This window comes from Pongo abelii, chromosome 2, assembly GCF_028885655.2.
Source record: "Pongo abelii isolate AG06213 chromosome 2, NHGRI_mPonAbe1-v2.0_pri, whole genome shotgun sequence".
NCBI classification, from domain to species: domain Eukaryota; kingdom Metazoa; phylum Chordata; class Mammalia; order Primates; family Hominidae; genus Pongo; species Pongo abelii.
Window position 1 is genome coordinate 66,184,196 of NC_085928.1, and position 14,679 is coordinate 66,198,874.

Below are 14,679 nucleotides of genomic sequence, written 5' to 3' on the forward strand. Positions count from 1 at the left end.
TCCTAGACGGGGTGGCGGCGGGGCAGAGGCTGTAATCTTAGCACTTTAAGAGGCCAAGGCAGGAGGCTGGTAGGTGGAGGTTGCAGCGAGCCGAGATCACACCACTGCACTCCAGCCTGAGCACCATTGAGCATTGAGTTAGCGAGACTCCGTCTGCAATCCCAGCACCTCGGGAGGCCGAGGCAGGCAGATCACTCGAGGCCAGGAGCCGGAGACCAGCCCGGTCAACACGGTGAAACCCCGTCTCCACCAAAAATACAAAAACCATTCAGGCCTGGCGGCGCGCGCCTGCAATCCCAGGCACTCGGCAGGCCGAGGCAGGAGAGTCACAGGAGCCCGAGGCAGGGAGGCTGCAGCGAGCCGAGATCATGGCAGTACAGTCCAGCTTCGATAACAGCGGGAGACCGAAAAAAGAAGGAGAGGGATACCGAAGAAAGGGGAGGGAGAGGGAGAGGGAGAGGGAGAGGGAGAGGGAGAGGGAGAGGGAGAGGGAGAGGGAGAGGGAGAGGGAGAGGGAGAGGGAGAGGGAGAGGGAGAGGGAGAGGGGGGAGAGGGAGAGGGAGAGGGAGAGCTAAAATGTTTATTAAAGCATGGTGCCTCAATCTCTTTTCATGAGATTAACAATACCTCTTGGTGTTGGTGTCAGAAAGATTATATTCTCAATTGAAAGTGGCTTTGGTCACTCAAGCAACCTAACAAACAATACCATGTGGTTTATTTATTTATTTATTTGAGACAGAGTTTCGCTCTGTAGCCCAGGCTGGAGTGCAATGGTGCAGTCACAGCTCACTGCAACCTCCGCCTCCTGGGTTCAAGTGATTCTCCTGTCTCAGCCTCCCAAGTAGCTGGGACTATAGGCGTCCGCCACCACACCCAGCTGTTTTTTTTTTTTTTTTTTGAGATGGAGTCTCGCTCTATCGTCCAGGCTGGAGTGCAGTGGCGCGATCTCTGCTCACTGCAAACTCCGCCTCCCAGGTTCAAGCGATTCTCCTGCCTCAGCCTCCCGAGTAGCTGGGAATACAGGCACCTGCCACCGCGCCCGGCTAATTTTTTGTATTTTTAGTAGAAATGAGGTTTCACCGTGTCAGCCAGGATGGTCTCGATCTCCTGACCTCGTGATCCACCCGCCTCAGCCTCCCAAAGTGCTGGGATTACAGGCGTGAGCCACCGCACCCGGCCGGCTTATTGTAATTTTAGTAGAGACGGGGTTTCACCATATTGGTCAGGATGGTCTTGAACTCCTGACCTCAGGTGATCCACCTGCCTTGGCCTCCCAAAGTGCTGGGATTACAGGCGTGAGCCACTGCGCCCAGCTGTACCATGTGGTTTGTATTAATAATGAACAATCTCAGGTCTTTGTCACCTGAGCTGAGTGTCTAGCTATAAGCTCTCTGCCTTCACTGTAACAAGAGAAGGTTGGTTGAAATGATTTCTGAGGTCTTTTCTAGTTCTGTGAGTCTGATGATCATTCTCATGTTATAATACTGAAGATGCACTTTTCTGCATTTTAGCATACTGTAATTTATTTAAATGTACATTGTGAAATACTTAACCCTCCTGAAGTGCCTTTACCTGCCATGACACCTTCTCTGTGGGTCTCCCCTTTAAGATTGCTTATCTTTGGAACTATAGGCATCAATTGGGCCTTGGTTAAAGTGTAGTACAACCAAAATGTGGATTCCAATGCAATCTGAAATGAACTAGACCTATATTACTGATATTGTGGAAAAGTTTCCAAGATGAGGCAAAAACACAAACTTCAAAACAGTATGCAATATAACAATATTGAGGGTTTTTGTTTTGTTCTGCTTTTAGAGACAGGGTCTCACTCTGTCACCCAGGCTGGGGTACAGTGGTGCGATCATGGCTCTATGCAGTCAAGCCCTCCTGGGCTCAAGCAGTCCTCCCACCTTAGCCTCCCAAGTAGCTGGGACTACAGGTACACACCACCAAATCTGGCTAATTTTTGTATTTTTTGTAGAGATGGAGTCTTGTCATGTTGCCCAGGCTGGTCTCGAACTCCTGGGCTCAAGCGATCCACCTGCCTCAGCCTCCCAAAGTGCTGGGGTTATAGGTGTGAGCCACCACACCCAGCCAATATTGAGCTTTTAAAAAGCCTAACATACCATTAATTTTCTCCAGAAAGTAGAATATGGTGGGTGGAAAAATGTTATGTGAGAAACAAGGGGCATTACTTTTTTTCTGAATATTTTATGGAATTGCTTAAAAGTATTTTATTTATTTATTTAGAGACAGGGTCCCACTCTGTGGCCCAGGCTAGAGCACAGAGGGATGATCTTGGCTCAATGCAGCCTCAACCTTCCAGGCTCAAGCACTCCTCCCATCTCAGCCACCTGAGTAACTGGGACTACAGGTGTGCACCACCACACCTAGCTAAAAATTATTTTTAAATTGTACACCCCATCTACCCTGATGTGATTATTGCACATTGTATACCTGTATCAAAATATCCCATGTAGGCTGGGTGTGGTGGCTCACGCCTGTAATCCCAGCACTTTAGGAGGCTGAGGTGGGAGGATCACCTGAGGTCAGGAGTTCGAGACCAGCCTGGCCAACATGGTGAAACCGCATCTCTACTAAAAGTACAAAAATTAGCTGGGCGTGGTGGTGGGCACCTGTAATCCCAGCTACTCAGGAGGCTGAGGCAGGAGAATTACTTGAACCCAGGAGGCGGAGGTTGCAGTGAGCCAAGATCACACCACTGCACTTCAGCCTGGTGACAAGAGTGAGACTCTGTCTCAAAAAAAAATCCCATAAACCCTTTAAATATATACACCCATTATGTACCCACAAAATAAAAAATTTAAAAAATTATTTTAAAATTGAAAAATTATATACTGCATATAATAAAATGCATAGCTTGATGATTTTTCACAAATGGAATCTCCCATATTATTAACACCCAGATGAGTCACAACAGCCCTGGACCCGAGAAACCACCTCTGTCCTCTCCCAGTCAGTACCTCCCTCCTGTAACCACTATCCTTATTTCTAACAGGGCTGTCAACTTTTTTAAAAAATCCCCAGAACATTCTGGATGTTAATTTTTTTATAAGCAAAATTACTTTTATAATATAAAATGTCAAAATAAAATAGCCTTAAATTAAGGATTTATTTATGCAACAACAAATGATCTAACCAATTCTGGGAACACAAAAGTAAAGGTCTCCAATTCCAAGAAGCTCACAGACTAACGGCAGAAACAAAACTAAATGATTAAATAACAGTTCTAGGCTTGGTGCAGTGGCTCACACCTGTAATTCCAGCTCTTTGGGAGGCCGAGGCAGGCCTCTTCAAGTCCAGCCTGGCCAACATGGTGAAACCCCCACCTCTACCAAAAAACACAACAATTAGTTGGGTATAATGGCGTGTGTCTGTAGTTCCAGCTACCTGTGGAGGCTGAATGGGTAGAATCACTTGAACCTTGGGGTGGAGGTTGCAGTGAGCCAAGATCGTGCCACTGCACTCCAGCTTGGGTGACAGAGTGAGACCCTGTCTCTAAATAAATAAATAAGAGTTCTGACAGAAACATGAATCCAGCGCTGCCACTGCAAGGGAAGACTGGGGGAAGCTGAGAAAACTTTCACAGAAAAGTGAAGCTTTAAAGGATGAATAGGAGCTGGAAGTTATCAGTTACCACAAACAATGGAAATAAACAAATAGAAACTAGCTCTTTAAGAAACAGTCTATGGGGAGGCCTGGCTACTGGTTAATCCTATCTGGTTTGGCTTCTGAAGCCATCAGTCAGGATGACATCACCATTGATCAGGTTCCTTGGGGTGGTGTGCATTCGCCAGGTGTATAATGAGGAAAAGGAAGTCTCTGGAAACCTCCCCTGGCATTCCAGGAGGTGAAAGCTATGCACTGCGCAGAGGCTGGGAAGGCTTTAATTAAATTCAACCACTGTGAGAAATACATCTACAGCTTCAGTGTGCCCCAGTGCTGCCCTCTCTGCCAGCAGGACCTGGGCTCGAGGAAGCTGGAGGACGCACCTGTTAGCATCGCTAATCCATTTACTAATGGACATCAAGAAAAATGTTCATTCCTCCTCAGACCAACTCAGGGGACATTTCTTAGGTACAGTGTTTTTTAAAGTGTTAAATTGCATTGTGCAAACTTTTCCTTCTGTTTTAGTCACTAAACTTTCCTTTTCTTAATACATAATGTGTGAGGTTTGGTGAACAATTTTTTCAGTGCTGCTTTGGCCTTAAATCCTGAGATGCAGGCCTACTGGCTTCATAAAAATAGATGGTGTGCATATGTTCCTGCAGTGATAAGTGCAAGAATATATGTGGAATATATGAAGAGTAAACCTGCTCATATGATATTCAGAGAGAAAAATACGTGCTCAGCGGCTAACCGGGAAAATGACCCAGCAGCTAATCTTATCTAATACCTTTACTGCCAATTAATTTGTAGTTTCAGTGACAAACAGGTACAACCTACAGGGCCCGATGAACTGGCACTTGCAGACTATTTTGTATGGAGGCAAATTAAACTGAAGACTAGAACTGATCTATTTCCACTGTAGACACCACCTGGCTTTAAGAACAAATTCAGTTCTCTCTTGCTGAGAGTGCCGGCATAAACAAAAAGGATGAATTAGAAAGCAAAAGAAAGGATTATACCTTTTTTTTTTTTTTTTTTTTTTTTTTCCTGAGACAGAGTTTTGCTCTTGTTGCCCAGGCTGGAGTGCAATGGTGGCTCAGCTTACTGCAACCTCCACCTCTCGGGTTCAAGCGATTCTCCCGCCTCAGGCTCCTGAGTAGCTGGGATTACAGGCGCCCACCACCACACCCGGCTAATTTTTGTATTCTTTAAGAGAAGGGGTTTCACCATGCTGGCCAGGCTGGGCTCAAACTCCTGACCTCAGGTGATCCACCCGCCTCAGCCTCCCAGAGTGCTGGGATTACAGGCGTCAACCACTGTGCCCAGCCAGATTTATATTTTATTGTCCCCGTGGAGTTTACCAATAGGATTAGGATCGGCCCAGCGTAAGTCAGCCTTTAGGAGAGCATGGGTCGTAGAATGTTGGTGTATGCTTTAGGAAATATGTTCAGCTCCTGTGTATCATTAGTCTAATGCTCCCTAGAGTTTACCCTCCTAACTTCCTGTCCCCTCAAGAGTGCTGGTTTTGAGTAAGAAAATGAGAGTTGACTACTCACCTTCCTGCCTACTAACTTCCTTAATCAATTTCCTTCTGGTCCCTGCAAGGATTAAACGAACCAAAGTATGTAAAAGGTTTTGGTCATACTGTTAGGTGCTAAATAGACAGCATCCCTGGGCATTGCTCAGGGAGGCAGCCAACGCAGAGAGGGCATTACAGGCTCTGGTGTCATAAAGCCCGATTCCTATCCTGGTTCTTTTAACCAGCTCCAGGTATCTCTGGTTCCTTATCTGTAAAACAAAGATTAAAATTGTTATTATTTATTTATTTATTTTTTGAGACAGGGTCTTACTCTGTTGCCCAGGGTGGAGTGCAATGGTGCAATCTTGGCTCACTGCCACCTCTGTCTCCCAGGTTCAAGCGATTCTCGTGTCTCAGTCATCCGAGTAGCTGGGATTACAGTTGCCTCCACCATGCCCAGCTAATTTTTGTATTTTTTAGTACAGACGAGGTTTCACAATGTTTTCCAGGCTGGTCTCGAACTCCTGGCCTCAAGAGATCCTCCCACCTCAGCCTCCCAAAGTGCTGGGATTACAGGTGTGAGCCACTGCATCCGGCCGGTTCTATTTATTTTCTTGGACAGAGCCTTGCTCTATCCCCCAGGGTGGAGTGCAGTGGTGCGATCTTGGCTCACTGCAATCTCCGCCTCCCGGGTTCAAGCTGTTCTTGTGCCTCAACCTCCCGAGTAGCTGGGATCACAGATGCACACTAACACGCCTGGCTAATTTTTGTATTTTTAGTAGAGATGGGGTCTCACCATGTTGGCCAGGCTGGTCTCAAACTTCTAGTCTCAAGTGATCTGCCCGCCTTGGCCTCCCAAAATGCTGGGATTACAGGTCTGAGCCACTGTGCTCGGCCTCCTCCTGCTTTACATGCCAATTCTTCATGCCAAATACATGCAAACCAGAAAAAAACAAACCTTGTTTCTTTCAGGGAGTATGATGGAAGGTCTGATCTTCATGTTGGAATAACTAACACAAATGGTAAGTGCAGTTTTGTAGCTTAAAAAACCCCTACTACCCAGCAAAAGGAAAGCAGTATTTGTGGAGATTTGATTATGGCAACATCTAATGAGTGATTCCATTGTTCACTGGGTTCTCATACTGCACCATGAGGTGGGCATTGCCCCCAAATGAGAAATATTTGACTTTATGGCAAATTATTACTAACAATACAAAATATTTGAAAGCTCTTTAATGTTTTCTCACTGAAGAACCTCACAAACCTGTACATTTTTTATTGGTTTTTAAAAGAGGAAGAAATAGATGTCCAGTGAGATTGACTTGCCCAAGATCTCACATCTTGTGTCCGAACCAGAATTTGGAACCAGGCCCTCTGACTTCCAATCCTACGCTTAGCTGACTACCACTGGGTCCCCACATTCTAGGGACTTCAGGAGTAAAGCAGGATGTGGTGGGGCCTGCAATTTTTTTTTTTTTTTTTTTAAGGAAAGTGAAGATTAAACAAAACTGTTCCTTTGGCCACCTATAGCTCTGAGGGCAGTGTGCAACCCTTCAGCCAGAAGCTTTCCTGTCTGCAGGAAAAGGGCCTGGGTGGAGCCACCTGCAGGATGTGTAGCCTGGATATGGTGAGGCAGGTGACGCACCTAGCCAGGCCTCACAGCTGAAGTCTATTAACAGCCTTTCCTTACCCACTGAGGCAAGAGAAACTGACACTGTAATCAGAAACCCAGAACGGTTTTGAACTTAGTTACCGACAAGAACAGTCATACTTACCACTCATCTTTGGCAGGTGGAAATTTATTCCTGATTTAAGGAAACAAGATTGACCCATTGGTAAATAGAGAACTTCAATAAAAATATTGGAGATGATATCCTGGTGCCTATTATTGTCTCTGTTTCCTGGGGGCAACTTCACATCCCTGAACAGCAAGTAGAGCTAGAACTGGGTTTCTCTCAAGGAAGTGACCGCTGATAACAGGGAAGGCTACATAAACCCTTCCCTGACTCTAGGCAAATCTAAAGCTCATTAGGTGGATGGAAGTTTCTAGAACCTCCCCCCTGGATTTATATTATGTCATGTTACCACATGGCTACTGTCATTTTCTGATGTCCCTTTTCACAGAGGTGTGTGTTTCCTTGAGGCTTCACATGACTTTGGTTTTGATTTGCAGGGGTTGTGTATAATTACAGCGCACATGGTGTCCAGCGAGATGGAGCAGGGTGGGAACAGAGCATAAGCATCCCATTACTGCAGCCCAACATGTACGGAATGATGGAGCAATGGGACAAGTACCTGGAAGACTTCTCCACCTCGGGGGCCTGGCTGCCTCACAGGTACACGACTGCAGATGCTGCCCCCTCGCTGACACACACATGCTATGCAAGTGGGATCCCCATGTAGCCTAAGCTCACAGAGGACTCAGCAGCATTTAGCTTCACGTTGAACTGATACAGAGATATTAGCATCTCTGACAGAATTTAAACAGGTTTTCTGCAGAGGTGGGTCAGCACACACATACAACAAAATCACAGCGTTTTAAGAGCTGAAAGGTCTAGAACCTGTATTCAGTTATTTTAGTTATGTGACAAGGTATTTTTACACACACATAGCAAGTCACGATATTGTATTTCCTTAAAAATTAAAAAAAAAACAATATTCAGGCTGGGCACGGTGGCTCTCGCCTGTAATCCCAGCACTTTGGGAAACTGAGGCAGGTGGATGGATCACCTGAGGTCGGAAGTTCGAGACCAGCCTGGACAACATGGTAAAACCCCGTCTCCATTAAAAATACAAAAATAGCCAGGCGTGGTGGTGGACGTTTGTAGTCCCTACTTGGTAGGCTTGGGCAGGAGAATCACTTGAACCAAGAGGCGGAGGTTGCAGTGAGCCGAGATCACGCCATTGCACTCCAGCCTGGGCAACAGAGTGAGAATTCGTCTCAAAAAAAGAAACAAAAAAACACAAAAAACAATGTTCAAAATGTAAAAGCTGCTTTTTTGTAATTTTAGCAATTTCAAGTTAATTTCTCACTCTCAACATTTTATAAGACGTATAGCATATTTGTGGATTTAAATTATTTTGAGGTTTCCCCTGAAATAAGTTTAGATACTATGGAATATCATAAAACTCATATGGAATTCCATCTCTAAACTCTAGAAGTTCAATAAGTTCCCCAAATTGGTAGTTAACTTGCAACTGAGTAACCACTCTGAACATCTGGGTGAGTCTATGCCAATCAGTAGCAAGCAGAAACAGCCCAAGAGACCAAGCATTCCCTAGAATTGCATTTTTTTTTTTTTTTTTGAGATGGAGTCTCACTCACTCTGTCACCCAGGTTGGAGTACAGTGGTGCGATCTTGGCTTACTGCAACCTCTGCCTCCCGCCGGTTCAAACAGTTCTCCTGCCTCAGCCTCCCAAGTAGCTGGGACCACAGGCGTGCACCACCATGCCCAGCTAACTTTTGTATTTTTTGTAGAGATGGGGTTTCACCATGTTGGCCAGGCAAATTTCGAACTCCTGACCTCAAGTGATCCTCCCACCTTGGCTTCCCAAAGTGCTGGGATTACAGGTGTGAGCCACCGCACCCGGCCTGAAGTGCACATCTTGAAGCTGCTTAACCACATAAGCCAGCACATGCAGGGGCCTTGCTTGCTGAGGCACCTGATTTCAGTTAGGAAAGGCCTTTGGTAGCTTCACAGCCTGTTCTGAGCAGGCTTTTCTTCTCAACACCCTTGTTCTCTTCCATAAGGTATGAAGACCACCACCATAACTGCTACACTTATGCACTCACGTTCATTAACTGCATTCTGATGGCAGAAGGTAGACAGCAACTGGACAAGGGTGAATTTACGGAGAAGTACGTGGTCCCGCGGACAAGGCTGGCATCCAAGTTCATCACACTCTACCGGGCGATACGGGAGCATGGCTTCTGTGTCACTGACTGTCCCCAGCAGGAGGCGCAACCCCCTGAGGGCGGCGGTTTGTGCTGAGAGCTATGTAAGCGCAGCCCGGACGCTGGGGGTAGGGTGGTTGCTACCTTTAATCAGTACTATGGATTTCTAAATGCATTTAACTGTGGTTAATAAAAACGTGTATGGGCCGGGCGCGGCAGCTCATGCCTGCAATCCCAGCACTTTGGGAGGCTGAGGCAGGTGGGTCACCTTAGGTCGGGAGTTCGAGACCAGCCTGACCAAAACGGAGAAACCTCGTCTCTACCAAAAATACAAAATTAGCCGGGCATGGTGGTGCATGCCTCTAATCCCAGCTACTAGGGAGGCTGAAGCAGGAGAATTGCTTGAACCCGGGAGGCAGAGGTGGGGATGAGTTGAGATCGTGCCATTGCACTCCAGCCTGGGCAACAAGAGTGAAACTCCACCTCAAAAAATAAATAAATAAAAAAATAAAAACGTGTATGGCTTCCCTTCAAGCATGTCAGCTTACTACATCATAAGACTTCATAAAATAAAAATTGCCCTAGGTTTTAAAAATTATACGCATTCCAACAAAATTATTTTCATATCAATGAGGTTTTTAAACTAAGAATCCATTTACAGCATAAAGTGGCAGCACATTTTATTCACACAGCAATGAAAATTATTCCTATAAATTAATGTGAGCTGAACAAATTCACCTTCCAATGTGCATACAGAAAGTGGGGATGTGAAGACGGCAAGGTGGGTGAGACACAAGTTAAGTAATGAGTACCTTCCCATTGTGGTTTTTACTTTAAAAGCACATGCTAAGGGCCGGATGCAGTGGCTCATGCCTGTACTCTCAGCACTTTGGGAGGCTGAGGCGGGCAGATCACTTGAGGTCAGGAGTTCCAGACCAGCCTGGCCAACATGGTGAAACCCCATCTCCACAATACAAAATACACGGCTAAAAATACAAAAATTAGCCATGTGTGGTGGTGCATGCCTGTAATCCCAGCTACTCAGGAGGCTGAAGCACGAGAATCGCTTAAACCCAGGAGGCAGAGGTTGCAGTGAGCCAAGATCACAGCATTGGACTCCAGCCTGGACGACAGAGCAAGACTACATCTCAAGAGAAAAAAAAAGCACATGGTAAGCTCATGACAGTGAACAATAGTAAAACAAAACCAAAAACCCCCTCAGAATCTAAATCAGGAAATGGTCACTCCTTTTAAATGAGCTCTTCTGAGTCTATTTGCACAAACGAGCCCAGCAATGACTGAAATCAGTAAAATTCCAGCCTGTGTCCATTTCATTTTGCCTGACCCAACACACGGAGGTTTGGGGGTTGTGTTTGCTGCTACAAAGCACTTCCTCTGCCCACTGAAAAGGCAGAGTTCAGAAAGGACGTGAAGAGAGGGCTATCTTCTTTCTCTGACACCTTCACAGGAGGCTGGGGAAACTGGGATGAGAAACTGTAAAGAAATGAGGTGATTTTTAACAAGTATGTTGGAGTTTGTGCACTGAAAGAATCATCGAACTTCAAAAGGCCAACATGCAAAACATTCCCGAATTCCTCTTTGGAAACCTCTTCCAGAACTCGGTTGTTTTTGACCAAATGTGATGTACCACTTCACTTAATCTTATTCCCCAGCCTTGGTACTAACCGATGTCTAATTTCCAAAAATCAAACCCATCTTAAAGGTACCAATAACCGCCTTGTGTTAAAATAACTTAGGGGGAAGCCATTAGACTGAGATGGATCCAACACCCAGTTTCAAATTAAACTAAATGAAACTTAAGATCAGCCAATCCTAAATGGCCAAGTGAGCGTTAGTTACACAATCAGATACTTGCCACTGGGATAACCTAAATAAGACAACTGCTCAAACTTTAACCAACCAACTTCTCTCCTGTGCCTCATCACACACCCTCTAAAAGCCTCCCTTCACACCCTTCCTCGGGAGCCTGAACCACTTCAGTTTTGGTGTGGCTTGATTCACGAATGGCTGTTTGCTCAAATAAACTTTAATGTGTTTTATCCTTTAACATTAGTAATAAAGATATTCAGAAAACTTGCTACAGATCCTTAAAGCTTGTTTCCAAATAGGCATTTAGTCCATGTTTCAGCACAGTTAACTTCAGTGGGAAAGAATGCATGGCATAGCGACATTTGCATTTACAAGCTCAAGTACTTTCCTTCAAACACAAAACAGCCCACCCAGAATTTGACACCACTTTAAGCAGAACTATGACTAGTATTCCATGGTGTTCAAGAAATCAACAAAACCCCAGAGGGTAAAGATGAAAGAATTCCAATTTGCCCCCATTTCTTCACATTTTATACTAGGATTCAGCTTCTCTAGTCTAATTCTTTGCTCATTATTAGTTGTAACAGCAGCTGCATTTAATGAGTATTCATAAAGGACTCCTCACCAGAAGAAACACTTATTCTTCCTTGTCAATCCTCAAGACCATCCTCTGAGGTGAATCTTAACATTATGCTTCTGGCCGGGCGCAATGGCTCACGCCTGTAATCCCAGCACTTTGGGAGGCCGAGACGGGCGGATCATGAGGTCAGGAGATTGAGACCATCCTGGCTAACACGGTGAAACCCCGCCTCTACTAAAAATACAAAAAATTAGCCGGGCATGGTGGCGGGCACCTGTAGTCCCAGCTACTCGGGAGGCTGAGGCATGAGAATGGCATGAACCCGGGAGGCAGAGCTTGCAGTGAGCCGAGATCGTGCCACTGCACTCCAGCCTGGGGGACAGAGCGAGACTCCATCTCAAAAAAACAAACAAACAAATTATGCTTCTTTTATAGATGAAAAGGGAAATTGAGGAAATGTCCAAAGTCATACAGTGGCAAAACTGGGGTTCAAACCAGAGTTTGACCACGAAAGCTGTGCCCTTAACCCCTGGGCCACACTGCAGTGGTCAAGAAGACAACCCCAGCAAATTGAAAGGGACCAACTGTACCTAGTATGTGCAGAAACTGGGTCAATACTTTGCCATCATTAGAGAAGAAAAAGGAGAAAATAAGGATTTGCTTTTATCAACATTCAAACATGGGAAGGAGGTAAACAATAAAAGTCAGCTAAAATAAATAATATAAGGAATGCCTATTTCATGCTAATTTCCCTTAGGGGCAGCAGCTCTTCTCTTTTTCATTTATTTTCTTGGAGACAGGGTCTTCCTCTGTTGCCCAGGCTGGAGTCCGGAGGCACAATCACGGCTCACTGCAGCCTCAACCTCCTGGGCTCAGGCAATTCTCTCACCTCAGCCTTCCCAGTGGCTGGGACTACAGGTGCATGCTACCACACCCAGTTAATTTTTAAAAATTATTTGTAAAGACGGGGTCTCACTATGTTGCCCAGGCTGGTCTCAAGTGATCCTCCCACTTAAGCCTCCCAAAGTGCTGGGATTCTCACCCCTTAATTTTCAACGAAAGCTTTAGATGGTCCCCATTTCCTATTTTAGGGGGTGCTCTCCAACCTGGAGGTGACATTGGCAAGAGCTGGCCTCATATTTCTTCTCTCTCACTTCAGCAGGCTACGAATTCCCCTTTTTTTTTTTGAGACGGAGTTTTGCTCTTGTTGCCCAGGCCGGAGTTCAGTGACATGCTCTCGGCTCACTGCAACCTCCACCTCCCGGGTTCAAGTGATTCTCCTGCCTCAGCTTCCCGAGTAGCTGGGATTACAGGCGCCCGCCACCACGTCTGGCTAATTTTTTGTATTTTTAATAGAGACGGGGTTTCACCATGTTGGCCACTCTAGTTTTTGAACTCCTGGCCTCAAGCAATCCACCCATCTCGGCCTCCCAAAGTGCCAGGATTACAGGCATGAGCCACCGCACCTGGCCCCCTCCTCTTATAAATAAGACCACATACCAATCTATAGGTTTTGCCCCTAATAAAGGAAATCAGCCATTGATTTACACCAATAGATGGCAATGTTGCTCAGTCTGTAGAATTACGAACTGAGACTCCTTAGATTAAGTTTCCTTTATCATACCAGCTAAATGCTAACTGAAGCACTGGCAGCAACTCTGTTCCCCAGATGAAATCCCAAGTTTCTTCCCAGCACCTCCCGAGATGTGCTTCTTCATTCCATTGTTCAGCACTCCCCGGAGCACACATCTGGGACTCAATCAATGTTCATGGGATGACCACCAGGATCCTTTTCACAGCAAGTGTCACAGTGTTTCCTATCTGAAACACTAAAATGATCTATACAAAGGTAATCTTCCAAAGCCTCTACAGCATGCATGAATTACTCTTAGAACCAGGACAACCTACCAACCATTATTAAAAAACAAAACAAAACAAAACAAAACCTCACAATGGCTGCATCTAGCTCCCTGTGTACAGCAGGTGCTTACTACAGTATTGCCTCTCCTCCCAATCTCCTCTGCTGTCTTCACTACTTTACCTCCAACTATTTTCTACCACCTCCTTCTCCTCCACTGTCTCACCTACCAGGGCATAAAATAGGCTTTTCACTTCCTAGAGAAAATAAGGATGGCAATGCTTACACTTTGTCTGAAAGGGGAAAAGTACACCTACTGTGTGCCAGACCCTTTTGTATGTCATCTCATTTCAGTCAGTCTGCAAAGCAAACTCAGGAGGTGGTAATTATCCTTATTTTACTGTTGAGGAAACCAGGGCTCAGAGTGATCAAGCAACATTCCCAAGGTCGCCACTGTTTTCCCAGTGGTGATTTGAAATGTGGACCCGAGTTTTCTGATTCTACTTTACCAGAATGTGCCATTTAAAAGTTAGGAAAATCCCAGCACTTTGGGAGGCCGAGGCGGGCAGATTACCTGAGGTCAGGAGTTCGAGACCAGTCTGGCCAACATGGTGAAACGCTGTCTCTATTAAAAATACAAAAATTAGCCAGGCATGGTGGCAGGCACCAGTAATCCCAGCTACTCGGGAGGCTGAGACAGGAGAATCGCTTGAACTCGGGAGGTGGAGGTTGCAGTGAGCCAAGATCTCACCACTGCACTCCAACCCTGGACAACAAGAGCAAAACTCTGTCTCACACACACACACACACACAAAGTTAAAAAGAACATTTGCCTTTGAAATACTGTTTATGAAAATATAAAGACACTAAACATTTTAAATGACAGAAACCTTTCACTTAAAAGAGATCATAATTGCAATAAAAATATTGTAGCCTCCTAGTTTAACCATTTTACAAATATGATTTTTACATCATGTAAAACGCATCCCTGTATTTCACAAAATTAGATAGACTCAAATTTTCCAGTTTTAAGGTCGACTTTAGAAATGGGCCTTGGTTATAGTGTTAGGGGAGTTAACATTCATGGGATGATTATTCAAGTCTGTAATGAGATTTTAAAAATTCAATTCAGTTAGTAAAATCATACATGGGAGATGGGTGGTGGGGAGGAGAGAAAATTTATTTCTTTTTAATCCAACTACTTCTCCACAAGGGTGAAAATAAGAACCACATTCAAGTAAACAGAATCTTTTTTTCTTAAAAAAAGAGAAAGCAAATACGTTGTAACAATAAAGGTAAAATAATTAAGACAAATTTTTAAAAATTATCAATTTAAAGTTGTCAATAAGTAACAATGAAACTTCAG

General features: G+C 45.0%; 1 protein-coding gene across 2 annotated transcripts; it reads left to right on the forward strand.

Annotated features, from left to right (window-relative positions):
- The first annotated feature begins 3,835 nt into the window (after nucleotides 1-3,835).
- On the forward strand, nucleotides 3,836-9,579 carry MKRN2OS (MKRN2 opposite strand). Of its 2 annotated transcripts, XM_002813422.5 has the most exons (4): nucleotides 3,836-4,098; nucleotides 6,122-6,171; nucleotides 7,323-7,485; nucleotides 8,902-9,579. In XM_002813422.5, exons 1-4 carry the CDS (start codon nucleotides 3,881-3,883, stop codon nucleotides 9,140-9,142), a joined length of 672 nt encoding a protein of 223 aa, XP_002813468.1. In that variant the 5' UTR covers nucleotides 3,836-3,880; the 3' UTR covers nucleotides 9,143-9,579. The 2 variants fall into 2 exon arrangements, with proteins under 2 accessions (XP_002813468.1, XP_054407672.1); XM_054551697.2 differs by lacking the exon at nucleotides 6,122-6,171 and having other exon boundaries at nucleotides 4,041-4,098.
- Nucleotides 9,580-14,679: the final 5,100 nt, after the last annotated feature.

What these genes read in the sequence shown, in the direction of transcription:
- MKRN2OS (XM_002813422.5), top strand. Translation starts at nt 3,881, where the DNA reads ATGCACTGCGCAGAGGCTGGGAAGGCTTTAATTAAATTCAACCACTGT. An exon ending in TGGAATAACTAACACAAATG is followed by an intron (nt 6,172 to 7,322) that starts GTAAGTGCAGTT and finishes TTTGATTTGCAG; the next exon opens with GGGTTGTGTATAATTACAGC. An exon ending in GGGGCCTGGCTGCCTCACAG is followed by an intron (nt 7,486 to 8,901) that starts GTACACGACTGC and finishes CTCTTCCATAAG; the next exon opens with GTATGAAGACCACCACCATA.